General features: G+C 37.8%; 1 protein-coding gene across 1 annotated transcript in view; it reads left to right on the top strand.

Annotated features, from left to right (window-relative positions):
* The window catches only part of MICU2 (mitochondrial calcium uptake 2), a 133,542-nt gene that overhangs the window by 86,708 nt on the left and 20,748 nt on the right, over nt 1–26,086 (top strand). The window contains exons 3-7 of the mRNA XM_059838727.1: nt 8,519–8,550; nt 8,663–8,738; nt 13,378–13,425; nt 17,291–17,373; nt 23,443–23,505. Coding sequence (XP_059694710.1) covers nt 8,519–8,550; nt 8,663–8,738; nt 13,378–13,425; nt 17,291–17,373; nt 23,443–23,505 — 302 coding nt within the window. The remainder of the gene's footprint in view (nt 1–8,518; nt 8,551–8,662; nt 8,739–13,377; nt 13,426–17,290; nt 17,374–23,442; nt 23,506–26,086) is intronic.

The raw sequence follows: 26,086 nt of genomic DNA, 5'->3' as shown, positions 1-26,086 counted from the left end.
TGCATGAGCCCAAGTCTGTTGGGAGCAACAGGACAAAGTGGCTGACCCACATGGTTATTTCTGGCATTGTTGTCTGTAATTCTTTCATGTTGGAGTATTCAGTACATGTCAAAGAGTAATAAACCATACAGTTACTTCATATAATTTGACACAGTTTGAAATGATTTGCAGTTCGTGCTTAGGGGATAAATTGCATCAGAGCAAAAAAAGTGGAGAAGATGGTCCTCTCTGACATGTCCTCTTTTTTCTTATTCCAGGGTTAGTAAGGTAGCTTTATCCTAATGATACATTCTCACACAACAGATGAATTTTCCACGTGGCACCTCAGTTGTTTGCCAGCAAGAGAACCCAATTTGTAATAAGCAATCTTTAATATTCTTGTGCTTAGTCTTTAACTGGTTGTGGGGTGGAGGAGTTTGCATTTTGTAAGGTGCATGTGAAAAGTAACAGTTCCTCAGGACAGGGAAGATGTTCAGAATACATATTGAAAAGGAAGTAGCTGAATGGAACAAAAGGAGTGGTTGCTACTGTGCTAATGGGGCCTTTATATTGAGCACAAAACCTTAAATCAAGTTTTGCATAGTGAGATAAGAATCAGTTTCTGGATTTGTTAAGATGTTGACCTTTCCTTCCTTCATTTTGATTTTGGGATGATTTGCACACATTTTCATTCTGAATCCAAATTAATCTCTGCTTATAATTAAGATGCAATTTGCTCAGGTTGTGTATGCAGTCAGATTTTTAACTGTGTCATTTCACTGTTGTTGTCCCTACCTCTCTTTATTTGTTCTTCTATAATAATCTTCTCTAGCCATAAAGTGGATTGTGGAACCCTTAGGCCAGGGGTCATGACTTCTAACACTCCCTAGGAGAGGAACAGAACAAGACCCCTGGTGCTAGGAGGCTGTCATAATAGTTTACCTTCGTCTGATGTTAGTACCCTAATCTAGAATGTGCTCTGACACTGTAGTATTTAAAAGTAGGTGTTGTTAGCAATAAGAGATGATGACTTAAGGAGAGTGGTGATTCACAAATTATACCTTCTTTATTTCAGAGTTGGATCAAAGTTCCTTAATTGAGTCTTCTTGAAGGTGTAGTCTAGCTTATACTGTTCTCTTTGCTAGATAAGACTGACTGCAATCTTAAACTTTGTAACAGGAATTTTTGGGGGTTGTGGCTCTGCTTCTCTTTGTGGGAAGGACTATGATTTTGTGCAGAGTCAGGAAATGCCATCAATCCCAAAAGTCTGAAATGCGTTGGGTTCTCTGTAAGTTGCAGGAATTGTTCTCCACCCTTCTGGTCTCAGAAATATGTATTATGGATACAGCTCCTTCCAGTTAATCTTAGTTGTCCTTTATAAGACTTTATTGCTGCAATTATGCAGCCATTCCATCTCTTGAACTGTAGTAAACTTTGTCCTTGCATCTGATTAAGTTCTTATTAAAACAGAGAATACATGCCCTTAGCACTGCTAACACTGGGCTGCTAGATAGGATGTTGGAAAAAACAGATTACAGATGTAACAAATACAGAAAGCAGTCACAGTGTGAATAATCTGGTTGCATGCAGAAGGACTCACCTGCTCAACTCACATATTTAAAAGCTGAATGTCAGGTCAGAGGAAGTAATGGTAGCGTTTCTTTAAAAGAAGGAAACAGATTAGTGCAAGACCTGGATTGGACACCTGTCTCAACCTGGAATAAATTGTCCTTTCTCTGTCTGTTTCTCTCCCTTGACTATAAAGGCAGCCTAAGGTCATTAGTCAGGATAAGTTTGCAGAAAGAGATAATATCTTTTATTAGACCAGTTGCTCTAAGTTGGAAAAATTCTACAAGCTTTTGGCCATATGAGCTCTTCCTCAGATCTGAAATAGGAGCAGCAGATTTCAGAGTTAATTATAAATCTTTTTCTGGGTATGTCCTCACACCATCATAGTTAGAGCAAAGCACCACAGTGATCACTAACTCAGATTTAGGCACTTAATTTTTAGACATCTAAATGAAGCCAGAGGAACCAAGCATGAGGTGCTTATTTGGGAGTTTGAGAACTTGGATTTCACATGACAGATTTTTTTTCCAGATGCCCTCTCCAGTGCTGAGCTCTGCCTGCCCAGAGGACTGGCAGCCTCTCCTGCTGGGGAAATGCTCAGCTGCAGTTGTGCTCCCTGCTTGGCTTCTTGCTGCTTGTGTGTTTCACTGAAGTCTTAGCTCGCTTCACGTGCTCCCTTTGCAGAGCTGCCCTTACAGGCCAGCGAGACTGCTCCAGTTGTTTGGGAGAAGTGACTTTCTGTATCCTGCATGTCCTTGTGGTAAGCTTGGAAGTTTGAACATATTTTCATCTTTTCCTTACCTGCAGCTCAGATACATTATTAGAAAGAGAGTGGATCTGGGAGTATGTCACTTTCCCTGGATAATATCTAAGGAGAACGTGTTCCTCTGCTCTCCTTGCCATTCCCACAGGCTCCTGCTACAGTTCCAGTGAGGATTGAGCTGTTTGCAAGCTCTGTAGTAGGCACCACAGCATCTGCTTTTACCCTGGTGTCTCTGGTTATTTTGGAGCTCCTGGTGACTTGGTGCCTTTGGTCTCTTGGTGCCATTGGTCTCTTGGTGCCATTGGTCTCTTAAAGAGACTTGGTCTCTTTAAGAGGTTTTGAAAACTTGCTTATCTTAATTCTTTTGTCTGTTTCAGTTTCCTAAAAGACTGTGTCATCCTTTGATGTTTCCTCCCTTCATCAGCATCCCACCCTTTTTACCCCGGGCTGCCTGACTCACTGAGAAACCTCCTGGTATTGACTTGCTCTGATGCAACTGCTCTTCTGAAATGGAGATTTGCCAGTGCTGGCCCCATCCCAGCGCTCTGTATTTCTTGTTTCCTCAGAGGAACAATTGCTTTAAATAAAGAAGGACAGATGCAAAGCTTGTTTTGTAAAGCATAGCAGAAGCTTCTATTATTGCAAATTGCCTTTTCCACTGGGCATACTTGAATTCAATTCAGGTGGTTCAATTTACTAATTCATGTGATTGAAATGACTTTTATCAATTATCTTTCAATGGAGCAATGCAGTAGTTCAGTAAAAGCTTTCTAGCTGAAGTAGATTCTTAATTCATTTAAATTGCAGGCTCATTTATTATTCAGATATTGGTTTGCCAGGAGCTAGCATAGCAATCTGACCACTTGGTTTGTCATGCTCTCAAAAAGCCTAAAGTTTTTTTTGCTATCCTTCATTTATCTCCAATATCACCAATATTTCAAAAGGAAGCCCCAAAGGAATAATTACTAGCTTGAATTTTTGTACTTTATTGGTTTCATTAGCAGTAAGTACTTTTTAAATGTATAGAAGAGCTTTAAAGAATGAGAATAAAAATAAGGTAGGTTAAAAAAGGCATACTTTGTTAATATAACATACTTGTCCAATATCATTAAAATTATCTAAGAGAGCTGAGAATGAAATACAAGCTATTGAATGTCAAAGATCTTCTATTTCGGGCTAATTTAAACAGAAATTTTAACATCATCTCCCCAAGGAAATCAACATACACAACTCTTATCTAACCCAGCTCTCTGGTGCAGGATTCTCAGAGTTCAGCTTGCGTGAAAGGTGGCAGCCAGTTAAAAGGAAAAAATGCAAATCCTCATTCCCATGGCGGGCAAGGCTGCAGGGTGGGCTCTGCTGTAAAGGCCACAGCATAAGCTGCATACAGTGGCTGTGGTTTTTTAAATGCCAAATTAGGACTGTGCTGAAAACCCATCCCGTTTAAAAGGTTTGTTTCATTCATCATTTTGGAGAATGAGAGTTTGTTTCAAATGTGAATGTGCTTAATGCTATTCTCATCCTAATTTTTCATAAAAAAGCAAATGCTTTTATAGTAGCTCAGTATGACCTTGAACCTGTAAGGCCAATATTCAGCAAAGATAGCAATGAATACTTTCCAAAATTAAAAAGCTGGAAGGTCAGTTTTTCTTTTATTTTTGTAATTTTGTCTCTTTGAAGTGGAGCTAAAAAGAGATTTGGGTCAAACCATCTTAGTGACTTTACTGATGAAAAGGACAGGTGTTTGTTCTTCTAGGAAAGGATACCTATTTTATACTGTTCACATTTGAATTTCAGGCTGTGGAGAAAGATTGATTCAAAATTTAAATTAAATTTCCATATTACAAAAATAAGGCAATGTTACAGGCATGTAAAATCATGTTTTCTTGCAAACAGTAGTAACTAGTTGTACTTTGTCCTTTGATTATTGTTGTTAGAGTTGTTGATATTTGTGATTTTGCTCATTCTTTGAATCTAAACATCTTTTGTCAGATCTAAGCCGGTCCTTAGCTCTACAGGTCTAAAAAGGTGTTACTGTGTGTGCAAGTCCAGCCTTGTTTAATTCAGCCCTTTCCTGACAGTAATCCTAACACTGATGTCAGGTCCATTCTACATCTTAGTGTAAAATACCGATAGATGATGGAAATACTTCTGTTGTAAGAAATGTAAGTGACAAAATACCCAGGTTTGCTGAGGGCAAATGAAGACTGGTGGAGCTGCTCTTGGCAGTGTTTTCTTAATTAGAGTTGTCAACTAACTTTCTTGGCTAACAGCACAGAATTTGTGTATTTATAAGCAGACTTGGTATTCATACAACTAAAAAAGCTAAAATCCCTTTTTGTCCATGAAAAATGCCTCTGTACCTCGTTGTTTCATGACTATGCTGTAGGTGGCAAAAATTAGATGATTGCATCTGTAAAATATGTAGAGACCCTTGAAAATACTCACTGTCCTTTAAACCAGCATTCCAGCATACTTTTGGCAGCTCTGTAGGGAAAAAAAAGTTGTTCTCATTTAATCAAGTTCAAAACAATAAAAAATTCCAAGTTTCTTTTTTTCATATCGAAGTAAGACTCTAACTGCTACAAACAAGTTTGGTACTATGTCATTAATTTTTAAATTAGTAAGAATCTATCAAAGTAAAAGAATAAAACTAAAGAAAATTGAATCATGCGGATCTTTTACTTTTTAGATTAAATAGTCCCTAATAATTATATCTATTGCCTGTGGTCCTCAGAGAGATACTTAGATCCTGATGTATTTGTAGTCATGTGTGAGGTATGATAGCACCAATATTTAATTCATAGGAAGAAGGAGGCACTTTATTTCTTCAATGTACAAGCTGTGTAAGAAAACTGTTCAAACCTTTGCAGTGCATCTTCTGCAGCAAGAGTTAACATTCTCCTAATTATTTTAGACAATGTCTTAAAAGACCTTATTCCTCAGAGCTGTACATTTGATATTAATAGAGCTTTCCTTGTTGATATTTGGAGGGTTCTCACTGTTAAGAAGTAAATAAATTGAGAAAATAAGCACCAAGAGCTAAATTAACATTCAAGAAGTATGTTTCCTAGTGAAAACAGAGATTTGAGTCGTCACACATTATGTTATATGGTGGCAGTACCAATAAAATATAACTGGATGTAATTCTTAGAAAACAGTAAAATACTTATTGGAGGAAACTCATTCTACAGTTTAAATTATTATATTTTTGTAAGATTGTATTCTAATATCTTACACAAATCCCAGTATGAAAGATAACACTACTGTCCCTAGTGTCAGGGTGTTTTTTCCAAAAGATTCCTACCCTCCAGTACACATGCTTGCTGACATCTGCCCATGTGAGAAGAGCACCATTAAAAGACTCCATATTTATTACTTTGCTGTGTTTACTGCTTTGAAAAGTAGAAATCTCTTTGTTTCTCTCTCAATCTGTCCCTTTCCCTCCTGCCTTCTCTCCTGTCTTACTGTAGCAGCTGCCTCTCATCCAGTTGCTGTAAGGACTGATTCTCACCCACCTGGTGCTGCCTCTCACCACGTCCTGGGGTGATTATGGCTCTTCTCTCCCTCTTCTGCCATTCAGCAAAGACTTCTTTTGCTCTACCAGTCCTTTCTCCCATACAAGGGTAGCATCTCTGTATCATTGCTGTTATTGTCTTTTCACCTCTGAAAGAGCTCAGTCAACATGTCAGCATCTTAAATGTCCTCCAGAGGGTGGCTGTTGCTGGATGCAGGAGGGCAGATGTTGATGGCTGCCCCAGCCATTTCTGTGAGCTCTAGGCAGTTGCCTAGAGCTCGTAAGTGCTGGCTGGTGAAGAGTCTGTACGTCTGAACAGGCTTCCCTTCCCTTTCTTAATTTTTATCAAGATCTGGTGAGGATATGTTGTTCCCCAAAACAATGTAGCTGAGGAGTTTCATTGTTGTTGTACTGAATGCAACACAAAGAAGAGAAACACAGAAACACTCAATCAAGCGTACAGCCTCACAAACTATTGTCTCAGCTGTAGCTCCAGCGCTTTCTCCTACCTTGCATCACTAATCCATGCCTTTGCTGTTACAGCTCACAGAGTTCTTCCTTCATCATCCTCCTGGATGCTGGCAAAAGGCTACTCCCCAGTGCAGTGCTGTGCTAGCAGGTGCTGATCCAGATGTGGTGTTCTTGGGATCACCAGGAGAATTAAAGGAATGGAGTTGCTGTTAAACAAATAAGGGTATATGGCTGGCTTTAGTGCAGACAGCGAATACAAGGAGCATGTACAGTGAAAAACATTGCAGGGTGATTTTCCCTTTTTTCTTTCAGATACTCCTTTTTGCAGACCTACAGCCTGACTCATTCCCTTCCATAAGGCTACTCTCTAGGTGGGTCTGCCAGGGCCAAAGAAACAGCTTAAGTTCAGTTTCACATTGAAACGTGCTGTACTGAAGCAGTGACATTTCAAAGCTGAGATCTAAATCACTTAATGTGCTTAACAGCCATTCATGAAAATGCTCTGCAGCAGGACTGGTGTTAGATGTAACTGTGGTGTTACACCACCCTGCTCAGCCTTACTGGATGTAGCTATTGTTGCTGCTTCTCCCAGTGTGTTATTAGTCTGACTTCTTTTGTCTCAAATGAAGCAAAGTAGAGGATTTCATGCGTTGTTTTACTTAAAAGGTAAGCTCTACTGATGGAGCTTTATATATGTGTGTGTATATGAGTGAAAATGTATGTATAGGCATTGCACAAAAATGTATTCATCCACAGTAACAGGTGGTACTGGCAACACCTGCTGCTGGGGTCACTCAACACTCCAGTATTAAAACCCTAATTTTAGTTGCTTATAACTTTTGTCAAACTTAAACATTTGTGTTGAAATGTTATGTGCCAGGTGTCTGCCTTAGGCTGATTTGGGGGAGGGGATGGGAGGAGAGGAATTTATCAGCAAAACTGTTACTGCTAGTTGAGGGAGCAGAGGCCAGGGTACTGGTTTGCTTGTGCTCAAAAATGAGCTATTGCTGGTTGAGATGTTCCAAGCCAAAAGTTGCCGGTGGAGACCCCTTGCAGCTGGGTGTGCCATTTGCCAGTGCTGTGGAAATTCACTATTTTACTGACAAAGAACCTCCATCTGGCCAAATTATGGGCCTGTGAAAATGTTTGGTAGATGTTTGTTGACAGCTGCCCACCAGGCTGCCTCCATCATGCCCATTTCCAGATAGTGGTGCTGCACTGGTGAGCCTTTGGATGCAAAATGCCTGTGAAGCAGCAAAGTAGCCTTGGAGACTGAGCGTGGAGCAAAGCAGGCTGCTGCACACTGGGGCCCCAGACCACAGAGCACATCCAAGTGGCTCAGTTTGTGCTTACTCAGTGTGAATAAATAGGAGGGAATGCTGGCTGGAATCCAGAGGAAATGGTGATGAAGGAAGAGCGTGATGGGCTGAGAGAGGTAAGAGTGAAGGACAACAGGATTTGGAGAATTGTATGAGAGGTGCTGCAGAGATAGACTGAGAAGGGACATGCAGAGCTCCTGCTGGTCCCTGGCCATAGTGTTTCTGTGATACCTGCCTCACCAGCTGGAGTGTTCTGCTCTCGATACATTGCAGCTACATACATACCTACAGATACATTGCAGCTCTTCAAACGTGATTTACGCGAGAGCATAGCTTATACTGCCAGTGGCTCCCCTATTTGAGTGTATACACTTGAACCTGCTAAGAAACATGTAGCAGTTTGCATGATTTTTGTCTAATGCTCTTTCAAAAAGCAGAATTGTTCAATTTACTTCTGCTTGATAGAAGCATCAACATTTTAAATTTTTTTGAGTATTTCTTAGCTTTCACATACTAAACCTGCACTTTAAGGACTATCATATGTTCATGGAAATCCCTTTGTAAATACTACAGCTGTTGCTTGCTGTCTTGCTTTGGAATCTCTGCGACATTTGTAGCTCACAGTATGCGAAGTCATACTAGTAAGTTGGTCATCAACATGAAAGTGGGCTGTGCTTTAATCTAGGCTGAGAGAACATTTGAACAGACTGCTCATATTATTTTTAAATCTTGTCCTTTCATGATCATTATGGGAATTAGAAACAAACTGTCTGTTACAAAATATTCTGTTTCATATTACTTAGCATTTTCCCATAAAAATCTGAAGAAATGCCACAGAACCTGATCAAAGTTCAAAGTCAGTTTGTTATTGAATGATGATGATTTTTTTTTTTATTATAGGCAAAGCCTCAGCCAAGAAACTGACAAAAAAGGTAAGCAAAATGTTCCTTTCCTTCTTCAAAAGAACTTGCATTCTTTCTGTTACTGAAGTGATTAACTCTCTTTCAAAACTGGCTTTATATTTTCTTGTTTGTGTCTTTAAAGGAGGTAGATGCTGCACTGCTGTATGTTGCCAAAGCTAAACCAGGACCAACCTTTTTTAGAGAGCTTGGTGATAAAGGTAATGAGCACTTTTGATACTGAAAAATATATCTTGCTTTTTATCTCACTATATGGTATGAGTTGAATGTATTTTTAAAGAGGTGTTCATGGATTTTGTTTCATCCTCATCTAGCCAGTAGCTGCCTCCTTGGAAAATCTCTCAGTTATACAAGAGTAAAGAGGCTGGGAATTGAAAGCCCTCTTAGGTGCAGGAGGAGCCATGAAAGAAACTGAAAAGCCTGCTTGGAAGAGGAAAGGGTTAAAGGGATGACTTGAACACAAAAAGGACTTTTAAGACTTTTTGTTAATAACCTGACTGTTCCTCTATATAACTTAAATGCATGGAAACTACAAATAAAAATAAAACTTGTACCTAGTTGCATTAAGTTGGTATCCCTGATTCCAAGAGCAGTTGAACTTATTTCTCCCTCTTAGGGAACTCTGTGACCCTTCACAGTGTTGATGTGCTTTGTTTTCTTTTCACCCAGCATTTCCACTTTATATTGGACTACATAAAGAGAAAACTAAGAGTGGGGATATTGTTAGTGTAACAACAGGGGATTAAAGAACACCAAATAAACATCTCATTAACATAAATTAATTGAAGAGAGAAAACAAACAAAAGGATCAAGAAAACCAAATAGATGAGCAATTAGCCATTTCACAGTAACAAAAGACCAAAATTCCCAAACTAATGAGAAAGACTGACAGCGCCTATTCACAAACTTTCTGTATCATACAGTTCAGCCTGTATCCCTTATCCTGTGGATGTTTCTGGAAAATAAAGCTGCTGTTGCACTGCTGCAGTTCCTTGGCAGGCATGAGCCATGCTCTCTCCATGCACAGCAGATCCTCAGACAGGGCTGGAAGCTTGTGCCAAGAGAGCAGCCCTCGATCTCAGCCTGCAGCATTTCAGCTACCCTTCAGTCTCACAGCCTCTTCTGCCTGCAGTTCATTTCTTGCATCCTTGTGCAGACCTGCAAAGGTCTCCAGCTGGGTGCCTTGCTTGTCAGTCTGCTCCTGAAAGCATACCCCAAAAGCTCTGAAACATCTCTGAACAAATTAACTTTTTTTTTCCTGTCCTAGGAGAGGCTGGATTTTGTACAGTCATTCGCTGCCTTTTCCAATCATCACATGCTTTCCCATGATTTGGCTTAAAGTGTTCTCAGTCTTGAATTTTTGGATATTCTCTCTCTTTACCTGCTTTTTTAGAGCCTTTCTTTTTCTAGTGATGGACACTGCAAATCCCCAGAGCGTGCTGCCTGGGAAAACCAGGAAGCCACAAAGAGAAACTGAAAACAGCAGATCAATGCAGCCTCCTCTTATTGCACCTCTCCCAGCTGGGTGCTTGGCACAAAGTGGGCTCAGTGATACAATCAGAGTTGGTGTCTTCTGCATTCTGGCAAAAATCTGCCCTTCCTTAGCACTGTGTTTTTGAATCTCTGTCCTTCAAAGGCCAGGTAGGAGTTTGAGATGGTGTAAAAATATTCAGTGCAGTCATCCATATGTCCCCACAACACTCAAGAGTTTTTACAATTTTTGGTCATGATGCCTGTTTAGTGACTTTGATGCTTTTGCTTTGAGATGCATTATTATCACAGTTTAAAAATGAAAATATTTATGTTTTTACAAGTACCAGAATAATGAATCTACCCCTGTCCAACTGTTTAGCTGAGGTTATTTTAACTACCTTCAAATTGTTATTTAAATATCAAGGAGACAGAAAGCTGCCATCAGTCTGGTTTGTAAAATGTAATGCTGGGGGATTCTGCCTTCTAGTGGGCAGTTTTAAAATTTGTGTTATATTTTGTAGGTATACTTATGATTTATTCAGCAATAAGAATATTGTACTGTCAGCATTTGTTAGTAAGTTTGAGGACAGATATTTCTAGGGAGGGTTGGGGAAGGTTCCTTTAGCTTTAGAAAATGACAGTATTTTGCCAATGCAAACTTCACATTCTTGGCCTCAGGTATGCTGAGTCATTCAACAGTGTGTGAAGCTTTTCTCTTTTAAATTTTGCTTGGATATGAATTTAATTTTCAGTGGGTTGTTTTATTTTGGGCTTTTTACATTTACTGAGTTACATCTTTTAATTTGAGTACCTTTGTAATGATTACTGTAGAATAAAAATGAAAATTACCAAAATATTTCATTTACTTTATGAATGAGATAAGTTGGCCACTCACTGCATCTAGGACAATAAAATTAAAGTAAACTTTTAATGGAAATTAGTCCACAAATTAAAAAAACTTATGATAAATTATTTTAATGCAATCAGTCTTCCAGAAAATATCAGGCAGGCTGTGAATTTTCTTTAGAGCATCGAGTCAGGTTTTAAAGAATAGTCCAGAATATTTCTATTTATTTTTATTATATTTACCTTTTTACCAATTTCACTATAGCAACTTTTCAGTTAGATTACAGTAAGATGATGAAAACTCCTGCCATTTCTCGCAAAGCTTCGCTTTCCAGCCCTTTTCAATTCAGATGCTTCTCCCTTGAGCCAATCAGCAGGGTGTTTTCTTCAAATAGATCTTTTCTTCACATCTTACCATCTCCATAAAAATTTTGCAGTTTCTTTCTGCAAAATTTTATAAGGTATAATGATCACTGTCTATCTATAAAGCTAAAACTCTCCAGGGGCTCAGTATTTTGTAACTCAATTATTATGACTTTATTTTTTTCTCAAACTTTTACAACCATAATCTGCCATGTTAATATCATTTCAAAAGTTTTGATAAACACTTTTTTTCCACAACTTCTTTGAATGTCTCATCTCTTATTTTGTATCCCCACACTGGGCTCTCCTTGTTCTGTTTTACCTAGCATAAACCACTTGTCTTCAGCTTCCAGATTTTCCTTAGACTGTCCCATGCAGAAAATCTCAAGACAGCTGAGGGGCAGAGTGCCACTTCTCCCTGCCCGGTAATGCCATCATCCTTCATTGCTTGGTGGTTACATTTTCAGTCAGGGGTCTTTGTGCTGACACCACTGCAGTCCTTGACTGGGAGGTGTTTTCTCTACAGACCTGAGAAGTTATCTCCTTGTCTTCCTTCAAATTCTTCCTTTAAACATTCTTTTGCTGTGTCACACACAAAACAAAATTAGGAATCTTGAGCACTACTCATCACGCTATTTGCTTGATTCTTTTCTCCATCTATTTAACCTTCTTTCCTTTTTTAATCTTGTTTTAGGCATATAAGCTAAAAAAAAAATGGGACAGGAGTGCTTTCTCTGTTTATTTGATTTCAAACTTGTAGAAAACCTAGATGCTTCATCTAAGAATACAACTCGAAGTTTTACAGCAATGAAGATAATAATTTGCATTCTTGCAATGACAGAAATGCTAAAACTTGTAAGCAAGACTATGTCTTTGAGATTAAAGTATTATTTTATTTTCACAGTGTATTGTATGGTTGTAGTACTGTGCTGATTTACACGATTCATGTAGCATAATAGGGTAAATAGTCCTATTTTGATGGAGAGGAAAGCTGAGATATGGAACCAGAGTGTGTTGGCAACAGGATCAGATTTAGACATCCCTTTAGCTAAGACTTGTTCTCGTATTTTCAGACTCTTGCATTTAGCAATTTAATATTTCTGAGCTCTGGTACTTAGGAGTGTTAAGTCACTATCTGAGGTCAAATTCAAATGCTGTTGCTTCTGCATAGTAGTTTATCAGAAGCTAATTGTTTATCACTGAAGCTTAAGTGGGTTCCTTATCTATCAATTAACTAAATATAAATTACAAAAATTGTTTATCTTTGCACAGATAGGCATGTTTGAACTTCATTATTTTAAGCAGCTTCGGCATTATACAATGTTTAGCTCACAAGTTAAAAGTAGCTCAGTTATTTTGAAAAGTGATTTATAAAAAAGCCCTTTACATTTTTTTCCCCAAACATGATTGCAGGGCAGATGGTTCAGATTCTGTTGTTTAGCCACCCTCATTCTGCACTCTCTATCTTTAGCTTGCACACTCTATTTTGACGCTATCACATCTTTGTGTTTGTTCAGGCTTTTCACTTAAGGCGGTATTTCAAAAGAAAACACTGGAATTTTCCTTCAAAAGGGGGGAAAATACTTTCACCTTGTAGAAAGGACATGTTCCTATTTTTAAAAAAAACTAAGAAGCCTCCTCTTGGCACAGGGCCCAGCAGTACTATCAGCACAATCTAGCAGCTTGGCAGCTTTGCGTGTTGCCATGTTCCCTTGAGAATTAGAGGGAAGCTATTCTCCGCCTTTTGCGAGCCTGCCAAAGGATGGAGGACTTTGATCCTTCAGGGTAATGTTAGAGTAGTTCTCCTCCCAGGTACTAAATGTGACAAAGCACATTTAATTTATTTGCCTTTTATATAAACATTGAATGTTTTCAGTGAGAATCCAAAGATTTAGTGTAGGCCTTTTGTTAATACCAAATAAACCTTACTTTCTTGGTTAGACATGAACATTGATAAGTCTGGGGTTAGGGAATTTTACCTTCACAGTACTAAAAACAGAAGTGAAAAATTTATTAAATAGTAACTTGGCTTAATTTAATACAGGTATTTAATAAAATGTCAAACTAATTTTTTTTATATTTCTAATATTTAATCTCTCAAATTTTGCTGTAAGTTTTTGGGTTTTTCCACAAGTAATTTTTAAATTTTTTTTTCAGGGTTGATCTCTTATGCAGAGTATCTGTTTTTGCTGACAATTCTTACGAGTAAGTATTATATATTTAAAATATATAGGCACAAATACTCAGCTACTAACAGTTTACCAGGAACTTTTCTTCTGATATTTTTTAGCTTCTAAATTTCTGCATTATAGCAAAACATAAAAAATTATGGTATATAGAGTGACAATGCATTAATATAAATGGAAATCAATGTCATCATTGGCCCATAGCAATACTTCAAAAATCATGGTACCTCCTGCACTATGGGATCAGAAAAGTCTTTTTGAATCCTTTGAGAGGGGGGAGATTTTGATTACAGAAGGACATAATAAGGGGAGGAAGAACTTGATGGGAAGATGAATAATTTTTCTTCTGGTTAGTAGTTTTAGTCATTTTGGACAATGAGCTATATTAGCAATATAGCTCATTCAGGGGTGTGAAAAACTGCTGTAGTGTCTCAGAGGTCATTGCCTGTTTTTGTTGTGTTCAGATTTGCAATGGATGCAAAACATAAACAGCAGAATTCTTCAGTGTCTTTTTGTCTGACTTTAAAGTCCCTTTTCTTTATCCTCTGTTCCTTTTGGCTTTATTTCCTCCAAGTATTGTACATGTATTTCAGCCCCCCTCCTTTGCTTCCTTCCTTTTTCTCTCAGCTACTTTCTTTTAAAACAACTTTTGTTTGGTACTTGCTTTATCTACAAGCAACAGGCGTTTTTTGGTTTTGTGCATGGAAGTGACCTGGGATTGTCTGGTACTTTCTCTGTGCCATGCTTGCCACCCCCTGTTTTGTTCTGATGTGTAGGTGATGCTTAAAAACACTGAGATTTGAGGTGTGTCAATGAGCATTACATGGCGAGACCCCGAGAGCAGTAGTGAAGTCCATATGCATGTCCATGGAATAGTTCACAGAATAGTCCACAGGCAGTCTTGTTTGACTGACTTATACAGTCTAACATTTTCAGCAAGGGACAAAGCCAAGCATAATAGATTTATTGTATCAGTGCATGGGGAAAGGAGAGAAGGAAGCAGTCACTTCTTTCCTGACAGACTGCAGAGGCATCACTCTCGTGTGACCCTCATCACTTCCGTGGTTGCAAGGCCCACAGCTCAGCCTTAAATAATTGACACATTTTCTTTGCTCTGGAAATCCCCCCTCTCATGGTGTAGTATGAACATGTAATGTTGGTGTCTACAGAGTGGAGAGAGTATGTCCAGCTTTTCATTATTTTGCACCTCTTGCACAATTCAAGTGGCCCTTCTGAAGCTTACCTAATTTCTTAGCAGAACTGCATTAGTTCCTGTTGCACAGCATGAAAGGTAGATAATCTTTTTGGCTACTTCAGCCAGTACACAATATTGAATTATATATATGTATAGATAGGCATTAAACTTTAACATACAAATACACTGCTCCAGCAGTGGTGACTGTCCCGTGCTACACACTGCTTGGCTTTTAAAATCAGAGACAGGAGTTTAGCCCAGGTAGGATACTCATTTTAAAATCTTTATTGCAACTCATAAAAGATGAATTTATATTAAAAAAGGACAACCATGACAGCCAAATTATTACTTCAGAAGAATACCTTAAAGTTGCAGGAATAGGTGCCAAAGATTCTATTTCTTTAGAAATTTATGGTGGCTGAAAGTGTATTCATGCTGAATTATTGGCTGAAACAATTAGAAAATTGAACAGTATCAGAGAATGTTGTTCCACTTCTCCAGAAAATCAAGAACATTGTTTTTCACAGAATTTATATAGGAATGTATTGAACTGCAAAAACAAAGGCACCTTTGCAGGATAAAAATGCTGTCGTAATGTTGCTGCTTTGGTTACACAGAGGGTTATCATACTGATCAGTTTGAAAGCAAATGTCAACAAGTGTTAGTGCCTCTATCTTTGCCTAACAAGTATCCCCTGTCACTCAGCCCCGAGTTACACAACCTGTCTCTCTCGCTAGTAAGAATGTGAGATTTCTTAAAGCAGGCATCAATATTTAAATTACTTCCAAGTCACCAACTGAGCAATAGGGAAATGGTAAAAGAGTCATCAGACTCCTGGTTCCACGCTGCTGACGAGACCATGCTGCCTGTCATACAAAATCAGAGGCTGTAATAACACTGAACTTGAAAATGCAATTTTGTGACAGACAAAGGTTTTATTTTTTTCCCCCATGACCTTCTTTTCTCTTTTCTGTGTGCCTTGTGTCATCACTATCTTTTTTCCTCCAGTGCTGTATTGAATTTCATTTCTAGCAACATTTAATGGAGCCCTCCCTGCCTGGTGAAGAAGCCCAGGAACTGAAGTTGTCACCTTTACTTAGAGCTTTGTTTCAATTACCCAGTCACACAAGCTGACAGCTTGGTCAATGCAGGAGTATTAGGAGAGGAAGCACCTAGGTCTAACCTGCACTCACAGCCAGGATGAAGCACTTCTGTTCAGATTTTGGAATTTTGCCTGATTCTAATTAAATACAAATATATCTGTGGTAGTCTTTGAACTATGCTTATTTTACAAACACATACCTTTGGGGTTACATCATATCAGATAAGTATGTCATCTCTAAACAGTATAAGCAGCTTTAGGTCTATATTTTCACTAACAGCTCTCTTATCTGAAAATTGGAACACAGATGGTATGAATTGCTATTAAATACATCAATTACTTTTATTCTCTAAATATGTTATTGGATAGCCTTTTCTTGCTTTTGTACTAGTAACACAAATTTAGCATGTGGCATTCCCATGGAAAGGAAGCCAGTTTTGAGTATTAAATCAACCCAGTTGCTGGGGACAGCACTGCTGTGCAGATTGCAATGGTATTTATAAAATACCCCTGCAACACAAGATTGTTTCACACAGAATATTAGTTGACTGCTGAAAATATAGTAATTTCTGAAATGAAAAAATAGTACTTTCTTTAACCATCTTGTTATGACTTGAAAGGAATGGGATATCTCTTTAACTTGTTCCCTCTGCAGAAAAAGTCTCTTTTAAAAAAGCAAGGTTTAAAACTTTACAGAATGCAACTAGAAGAATATATTTCCAGAAGCAAAACTCTGAAGGCATTGGAGTTTTTTAGAGATACTACTTTGCTGCCCTCATGAGTCCAGCATTGTTCTTGGAAGCATCAGTATATTCCAGAGACAGTAAGTCCATGCCTGACGTGATTGGGTTGTGGCATTAATTCACCTGCTCCAGAGAATACTGGGATAAGGGCTTGCTACCACAGTGAACTGTAGCTACATTTCAGCAGCATGCTGCTCCTGTGTGGGCTTGCCAACGTTCAAGGCCACCTCCTGTAAGCAAATTAAGATCAGGAAATTGTGGGAAGGAGCTCGAAGCACACCATGCTTTTATAGAGTCTTCAAGATTCAGAACTTGTTACATTTTTGTGTTGAAAAGAAATATCCACTCAGGGAAGGAAATACAGGGTAAAATTGTGTAGAATTCCTGAAAAAATTCATCTTGATGGGAGTCACAGAAAACATGCTTTTGTCAAAAACAGCCAGAAGGAGTTTTTCATTCTTCTCACCGGAAAAAGAGCTCTTATAAATAAGGCAAAGCTAGACTGCAGAAGTGACATGGGATTTTAGAGACATCGTTTGGGAACATCTTAAGTAAGAGATACAGTATTTTTGTTGGAGTCAGATGGACATTCATGGCTTGTACTTAGGCCCTGCTGGCATTTCTTTCTTTGCCATTGCATCAATTATCCCTTGAAATGATAGTGAAAAGGTGTTTAGACAGTTTGCTTGTATTGGAAGAGGTGTGTATGGTTCACTGGAAATACCATTTGTGTACATAGCAATGGAGAACTGAACCAGAGTCAATACTCATTTTCCATTTGGTATTTGAGTTCTAGTATAAGTGTGTGATATTTTCAATAAAGTTCTTTTGCAATTTGTTGCAGAACCCCAGACTGGACTTCAGATTGCCTTTAAAATGTTGGATGCAGATGGCAATGAACAAGTTGAAATGAAAGAATTCTTTAAGGTAGGTATATTTACATACATTTTAATTTAAAATAGATCGATGTGTATTTTAATAGATCCAAATATAACCATATTTGCTCAGTGAAGATTCATTAAAATCATCAAGCCTGTTTTTCAGTCCAGTCTATGATCACATGCTTACTAAAATATTTCATATGAAAGGAGCACGTATTGAAGTATTGTGATAGAGGTACTTATCATAATTGAATCCGCTTGTATAAATGTTACCTGAGAGTTGTAAGTAAATAACTGCTACTGGGAAGGTAGGAATTAGTGTATATCCCTTAATCCCATGAGCTAATTTAAATAATCATCTGGAAGAGTCTTTTGTTTTCTTAATATGTTGAATAATTTCTTTAATTCCCCATCCTCCTTTGGTCTTTATTAATTTTGCTTGCTGTTGCAGAAAGGTTTTTATCAATTCACACTTTGAAGAGAAACAGCAGTTTTTTTCCCATATTATATCTAAACTTGGGGGAGAAAGGTAGATACTTTAAAAACTAAGAAAACCTTGCTCTGCTGTTTTTAAGAAGAATAGGCTTTAATTATACAGCCTATTCAACTTTTATGTATTTAACAGGAGACTAACTAAGTACTTCTTGTCAGAAGTTGAATGCAGAATTAACAATCTTAATTGTTCATAGAATCCCTCAACTTATTTCAGATCCTTAATTCATATTTGGGGTAAGTGGAGAGACAATTTTATAAGAAGCTGACATGGCTACTTGATTCAAAATATTTTCAGTCACTAGGGTGATGTTTAAGTTGATTGTGAACTCACATCTCTAGAGAATCTTAAAATCTGAAATTTTGAAAGATGGACCTGTTGATAGAGAAATTAGCAAAAATTTATTTAGGTGACTTGCATAGCCTTAAACTCTAAATTAATAATAGAATAGCTGTCCACGTGTTTTGCACTTATCACCTTTATTTCAGTGAATTGTCTCTTAGCAAGGTTATGATTGATGAGTCATACTTTAAATCTATTCTAAAATGTTGCAAAAATACTTCTAGACTTAGTAGTACTATTTGAAAATAATACTTCAAATTAAGTAATTTTCCGAGACAGTATTCCCAGAAGCCCCTAACTGAACCTGCAGATACCTTTGGCATGGTGTAACCCCAGCCAGCTACCCAGCCCCAGGCAGCTGCTTGGTCTTTCCCCCACCAGCTGGATCAGGAAGAGAATCAGAAGAGTAAGAGAATGGATTGAGATAAAGACATTTTAATAGGCAAAGCAAAAGCCATGCACACAAGCAAAGCAAAACAAGGGATTCGCTGCTTCCCATGGGCAGGCAGTGTTCAGCCATCCCCAGGAGAGCAGGGACCCACCACGTGTAATGGCGACTTGGGACGACAAAAGCCATCACTGCAAATGTCCTCCTCTTCCTCTTTTCCCCTGCTTTAAGCACAGAGCATGATGTCAGATGGTCTGTAATGTCCCTTTGGTCAGTTGGGGTCACCTGTCCTGGCTGTGTCCTCTCCCAACCTCCCAAGCACCCTCAGCCCCTCCCCAGCCTGGCAGTACAAAAGCAGAAAAGGCCCTGGCTCTGTGTGAGCCCTGCTCAGCAATAACAAAAACATCTCTGTGTTATCAGCTCTCTGCTCAGCACAAATTTAAAACACTCTCCCACACCAGCCACTGTGAAGGAAGCTAACTCTACCCCAGCCAAAAGCAGCACAGCCCCACACCCATTTGTTGCTACACAAGATCTTTTAATTTTGAAGAATTTGTTCTGTTAGTGTTAATTATTTTGCTGATTAAAAAGAAATCAAATTCTAGTAAAGCCTGTATTTTTAAACTACTAAACCAGGTGCAATCATAGTGAATTGTTATCAGACTAGCAGTTCCCTGATTACCAAAATAAGTATGTTATGGCTGTATTATGCAGCTGCAAAACAGTATGTTACAAGCAAAAAAAAACTCCATGAACACTAGTGAACATGTTTAGCTTATAGTGCCTCTGCACCAAAATCCCAAATTATCAGTGCTTTCTTTAAAAAAACACTGTCAGTTAAGCAAATAAGGAGATTCTTACACCACTCTTTTGGGAGATGTGCAATATGTTATATATTTATTATCATTACCCATTTCAGGTAAATCTAATTGAATCAGCCAGTATAAACAACAGAAAATCATCAAATGTAGGGGTGAACACATTCTATAAATCATTAAAAATAATTTGATTTCTTTAGAGTCAATCAAGTTAAATGAAAATTATTCTACTTAGATAGATTGTTACTTTCCATTTCCTTTTTGGGCTGTATTGATAAAATAATATAGAGTGGTAAAAAGACCCCCATATAAATCACTCTGTCAACTCGCAGGAATCATTTAAATTCAAAGAAGTCCCACAGGATGCAAGTATGTCAGAGGATGTTTTCTCTCGTGACTGTTTTATTAATATTTACAGAGGAGACTGTTTTCAAGGAAAACGTTATAGATTAGGTTTAAAAATAAAATTTTTGGAATGTAAGTATGTGGAAATAAGTGTGTGTGTGTGTTAATCTCTATACTTTAGTTCTGTATGCATCAGAGAAAGTTTCTAGATAGCTAATAAATCAGTAAATTGTGTGGCTAATCGGTCATTTGTCTTGTCCCACTTGACATCCTAGCAAAATATATATGAACTATTCTATAGTGATTTCTACACTATATTTGACAATAACATCAGGAAATGTATGCAAGGAAAATGCAGTGGAAAAGAATAGTGAAGAAGCAGTAAGCAGGAGGCAGTGTCTGTAGGCAGGGCACAGTGGGAAAAGAAATTTCATTGCTGGTTCCTTCTCTCGCTTTGTCACCTCTTGTGCTCCCCATTTCCCACCATTATCTACTGATGAGACATCTATATATGTCTGTGATGTCTGACTGTAGAGTCTGACTGCTGGTCTAGACTGTAGAGTCTTTGAGGCAAGAACTTCCCTTTTGGTTTGCAAAATGTCCATCCTCCTTTGGATTGGGCATGTCTCAATTCTCGCATGTTCCTGGATGAACAGGCACAAGGTGTGTCAAGCAGGTCATTCAGGAAGGGGAAATGAGTGACAAGCAGAAACTCCAACCCCAGTCCTCAGTGCCTGCATTATGTGATGGGATATAGGCTGTTCAAACCTATATGGATCAGGCACTTCAGGAGTGTGAGGTACAAAATTTCCCAGTGTTCTCTGCTGACAAAAATGTGTGTTCGGGAAAGGAGATCTTGAATGCAGTTTCATGTTTTTAACAAGGGAGTCTGTCTTGTCCTCTGTAGCCTTTCCATTTCAGTGCCCATTTTCCTCATTTCCAGTAAAAGTCTCTCCCTTCACAGGGATACTCTTGTTCTCTCTCCTCCCTATTTCTTTGTGTTGAAGCCAGTGTAATTCTGCTTCGTCCACATCTCAGTGGTAAACAGTCACAGTATTCAGTATTAGGGCCAAGAGGGTTTTGTTGCTTTGCCCTGCAACTCCAGGGTGAAGAAGACAAGGTAGAAATGGCATGTTCACTGATGTTAGTTGCCACCCTTTAATCAGCCCCTGCCAGAGAGCAGAATCATTTCTCAGAGCCATGTTATCTGCATCTCTGTGAGGACAGTAAGAGACTTGTGTGAACTCTGCGCTTCCAAGACATTCACTTGAGACTTTGGTGAGGGGGATTTCCAGACACATAATAACCCATGCACATTAATCTGAGACCTCCCACCAAGAATAAGGCTACCAAAGTTCCCAAAATCCCCAGCAAGTAAGGAATTTCCCTAACTCTCTAAATCTGTCGTGATTAAAGATGTCAGAGTAAAACTAATGACAGTTCAAAACTGTTGGGAATAAAGGCAGAGTAGGTCTGATGGCACATAGACTGTCTTACACACTTCTGCTGGAGAGCAGATACCACAAAATACTTGTAGAGCTTCCTCTAGGGCTGAATGAGCCAGCACCCAACACTCAGCAGCTGTGGCACAGAGCACTTGTGTAGTCTTAGAGCATCCACAAGCACTCATCTCTCTCAAGCAACTGGAAGATGCCAAAACACCTTTTTTTTTTTTTTTTTTCCTTTTTTTTTTTAAGACTGACATAGTCTTTCTGCCAGAAAGGCTGTTCAGAACAGATTACTTCTGTCTTTAATAGAGGCCTTACTTGTGCGTAATAGGTGTCATTATCTTTGAATCAGCCATTATTATAGTGAGTGGTGAGCAGATATAAATATTAAATACAAATAAATATTACATGGAGGAATCCATTTCTTGAGTGCAGAATTCTTCACCCTCTGTGAGTACTTGCTGCACTATGCTGAAAAAAAATCAACAGACTTCTGGAAATAGTTTCAAGCACTCTAAGAATTTGCATACAGTGTAAGAAAACAACAAGTGAAATCTTTCAGAATACGTGTGAAAATAATTATGCTGTGTGTCTGTGCTCTTCAGTAGCCTCTGCTACTGCAAGCTACTCTGCAGATTTTTTTAAGAGTCCTTAAGAAATAAAATCTGGATGAGAAAAATGCTATTTACTCCTGTTTGGAAAGGTTTTGCTGTTTTATTCCTTATTTATGATCAAGTGATTGATTTTTCAGGTAAGAAAAAATGTGATTTCTCAGTGAGAATATGGACAAGAAGTTGTGGTTTTACCCACAGCTGTATAATGCTATTTTGCTATGAAGAAATTCACAATGCTTTTACTATACTAGTAATTTGTTTTGTAAATGATCAAAAATTAAGATAATTTGGAGGAACAAGTGGTGTTTAATTGCCTTGTTTTATAGCATTTCTTTTGGTAAGTACTATCAAGACGTGCATTTTAAAACTAATAATAGAAAGTAAGCATCCTGAGAAACTAAAAAATTGAGTATTAAAAAAACCTAAACAAACCCAGAACAGGTTAATTACACAAAATTTGAAGGTCAAGGGATGACCTTTGTTAACACAAATTGATAGCGTGTTTTTCTTATTGTTTACAAGCTCATACTGTTTCCCTAAGAACAAAACAAACAAACAAAACCAAACCAACAACAAAAACTACAAAAACAAAAATAACAACAAAGGAGAGATTTAAAAACTCCCCAGAATAATTACTGTGGAAATTTGGTAATGAACTTTTTCCAGGTTTTAATGAGCAGGTTGAGGAATTACTCAGAAATGCTTGAGAAGCAAACCAGCAGTTTTGAAATCCCTGAGCTTTAAAAGGATCTTTCAAAGTCTCCAAATCCAGAGTGATCGGTGTAATTCCATATCTCTACCTGAAATGTATTAAGTCCCTTGTTCTTTCATTTCTGCTGTCCTTTTGAGGATTCATGCAAACATCTGAAAGGTAGGTGTACTTTGGGCTACAGTAAATCACTCGTTCTTGTGGCAGTGTTCATCTCTGAAGCTGAAATAAAAGTCAAAGAAACCTTGCAGCTCCGATATACTTGAGGTACTGCAAATTAATGCACTGTTTATATTACCTTAAAACTTTATTTGGGACAGTGGAAGTTATGTTTTTAAATGTGAGTCATTTCAGTAATTCTAAAAATCTTCTTAGCTAATACATTCAAGATTAATTTTTTCCAAGGGTGGAGGGGAAAACTCAAACCACATTCTGCCTAATGCCAGTTTTGAAAAGCATGTTTTCTTATTTAATTAAATTATTCTTTATTGTTAGTTGTATAGTACCTCATTTGAACAGGTATGTTTTTCATGTCCAGAAGATCATGTTTGTAACAGAACTATGTAAAGCTATCTTGAAGGACAGCATGAAAATCAAGATAATTTTTATTTCTGGAATGATCCTTGATGTTATAACCCAGACTTTCAAAATCTTCTGAACTGAAAACTAAGCTTCTGGCGCTAGGAAATCTCCTCTAAAAATAGAGTAAGCACTGAGCTGCAAGAGATAGATTCACGTTTGGTTATATTAACCACAGTAGATAAGACATTCCTAGGGAAAAGTGTGTCTGAATAGCAAAATATTCTCAAGTATGCAAATATTTTGTCATGACTAGAGAAACTTGCAGAAATGTATAATTAAGAAAAGGTGCAATTAAATCAAGGTTCAGAAAAAGTAGGCTCTTATAAGATCAAATTTGTAATTTTCCTGTTCTTTTCTCATGTTTCAACCACTACAGCTACAGAGAATCATTGGGAAGGAAGATGACTTGAAAGCAGCTGGAGATGACACTGTACTTCGGGTATGAAATAGAGATACATTTTCTCTACAAAAACATTGTAGTGTTTCCCATGAACTTTGTTATTTTTTCAGTTTCTAGATAAGTATATAAGCCTAAGTATTTCTGAGTCTTCTGATGAAATGGATGCAATCAGTGTGTTTCATGACTGTGTATTCACTTGGTTGGTTTCTGTGAGCCTCTCTTTTAAAGTAACTCTCTTCTATTTATGAAAATCTCAGGAAGAGCTTCATATTGTCATATGAGAATAGAAGGTTTTCCAAATGGAATTCTGTAGCTTAAGCTTACCTAAGTGCTGCTGTTGCAGTGATATCAGCTCATCTGAGTTGGTTTGAAATGTGGTTATTGTCATTGAGGTGACAAAGGCAAGGATTATTTTGCTTAAGTCCACTTCCAGAAAGAGGCAGTATAGATGCAGACCAGAAGAAACAAAGAAGAGTTTGATAGTCCAGCTGGAAAAGAAATTTCACTGTTTTTGCAAACCACTAGCAAATGGTAAATATATCTCATCAATGAAAGGGACAATGAAATAAATTCCTCCTCTTTTCTGTTTTCCCCTGAATCCAGCCACCTACAATCTCCCTTCTTCTCAGGTAGAGTCTCTTCTTGAGTCTGTAGTCAGCATAGAGACAAGATATTCTGTAGCCTGGGTGACATTGAGTAAGACTGACAACAGAGAGGGGGAATCCTGAGCATACTGAAACATCTCAGAAGAAGCTGATGAACCATGTTACATCTGATGGGACAAGTGAAAATGGCCTCAAGTTACACCAGGGGAGGTATAGATTCTATATTAGGAAAAAATTTTCACTGACATTGGTCAAGTACTGTAATAGGCTGCCCAGGGAAATGGTGAAATCACCATCCCTGAAAGTGTTCAAAACACATGTGAATGTGGTGCATAGAGACATGGTTTAGTGATGGACTTGGTAGTACTGGGTTAATGGTTGACTCAATAATCTTAGAGATCTTCTCCAATCTAAATTGTTCTGTGATTCTAAAGAAGGGGAGAGTACAGCTGGATTGTCTCCATCTATTAGTGAAAGATGCTGCTTACAGCAGCAACTTGCTGTCAGCTGTAAACTTTCAGTTTACACTGGACATGAGGCAGTGGCTTCTCACATTGGAAGCATTCAATAAGGAATTCATAGAGGCCTCTGCTTTGTAAATCACACATCAGCAGTTTCTACAAAGAGTTGCTCATGTTCTTTACTTTTTTACATGCCTGAGGAAAAAGTGGAAGTGGCTATTGCTGATACCCTTAAAATTTATTAGGCATAAACTGTCTTCTGATTCACTAAAGTTTTCCTCCCTCAGTGTATATTCAAAGTTGAGTTAAAAAATGTTTGATCGACAAACAACCATCTTCTTTCTTGAATCTTTTCATCAATCACCAGATTAAAATAGCTGGGATTAATAGGGTTGTCTGCTCCTCAAAACCTATTTCAATTGAGACTTAAATGCCATGACAGTGAAAGAAAAAGGATCTTTATTCTGCATGAATGCACAGCTATAGTATAAAATTTCCAGAGAAACTTTGATACAGTTGGACAGATTAGTTATAAACACATAAGCTTATTGTAGCTAATTAAATACCTGAGCCGGAATGTCTCTACTTTGTTTTTGTCTTGCTTCAAAGTTTGTCTTCAGAGTTCTCCATTGAGAAAAATCTGAAGTTACTGTAGCCAGAAAATGTTATTTAATACAGTTTTGTAGAAGATTATAAATGGAATTCTTGTATGAAAGAAGAATTAAATAGCTTTGGGGAATACAGCTAACTTGAAATTATTATAGTCTCTACATTTCTACGTGGCAAAATCCAAATTATCACATTTCTCTTAATTTTTATTTTCTTCCTGTCTCAGTTTCTCACCAAAGAAATTGATTATCATTGTCAGCAGTGAATCTGACTATGCAGTGTAGTAGTTGGATATGTTTTTACCCTTTATTTTTTATAATTATGCTAAGTCATAGTATTGCCTTTAAGCAAAATAGATGAAGCATAAAAATACAGGGTTTGAGTTGACTGTGTTTTTTGAAAGTTGAGATACTGCAACAGAATTTTGGTGTTTGGAATGGTTCTTTATTTCCACAACACTTTCTCAATTTGCAAATGAGTTTGCTGTTTTTTCAAAGTAAACCCAGTCTCTGATACCAGATGGCAAATATCACCAGCCTAGGAAAATACAGTTTAAATGGTGGTCTGCAGCTTTGTTTAACCAGCAGGTATATGCAGGTGTGTCCCTGTACAGCGTGTAGACAAAGGTCCCAGTCATTCATTTACTTTTTGGTGATACCATTTAATACTCATCAAGTTACTATATAAGGAGAAGAAAAATCAGTTTGCTGTTCTTCTGGGCTGCTTGTACCTCTGCCTTTTTACAGACACTTTAACTTCCACGCCTAAAATTCAAATTTTCACCACTTAGTATTGGCCCTTGAGTGGGATTACAGTGGAATTGGTTATCCAGCTACATGTATTTCAATTGAGGACTTTTCTTATTCCAATATTATAATTAATGCTGGAAGAAAAGCAAAAAAAAAAAAAAAAGAAATCTGCCCAGCCTTATCTGGCTCCATCTTT

The sequence above is a fragment of the Haemorhous mexicanus genome, chromosome 2 (genome assembly GCF_027477595.1).
Source record: "Haemorhous mexicanus isolate bHaeMex1 chromosome 2, bHaeMex1.pri, whole genome shotgun sequence".
NCBI classification, from domain to species: Eukaryota; Metazoa; Chordata; class Aves; order Passeriformes; family Fringillidae; genus Haemorhous; species Haemorhous mexicanus.
This window is presented reverse-complemented; position numbering and strand designations above follow the sequence as displayed.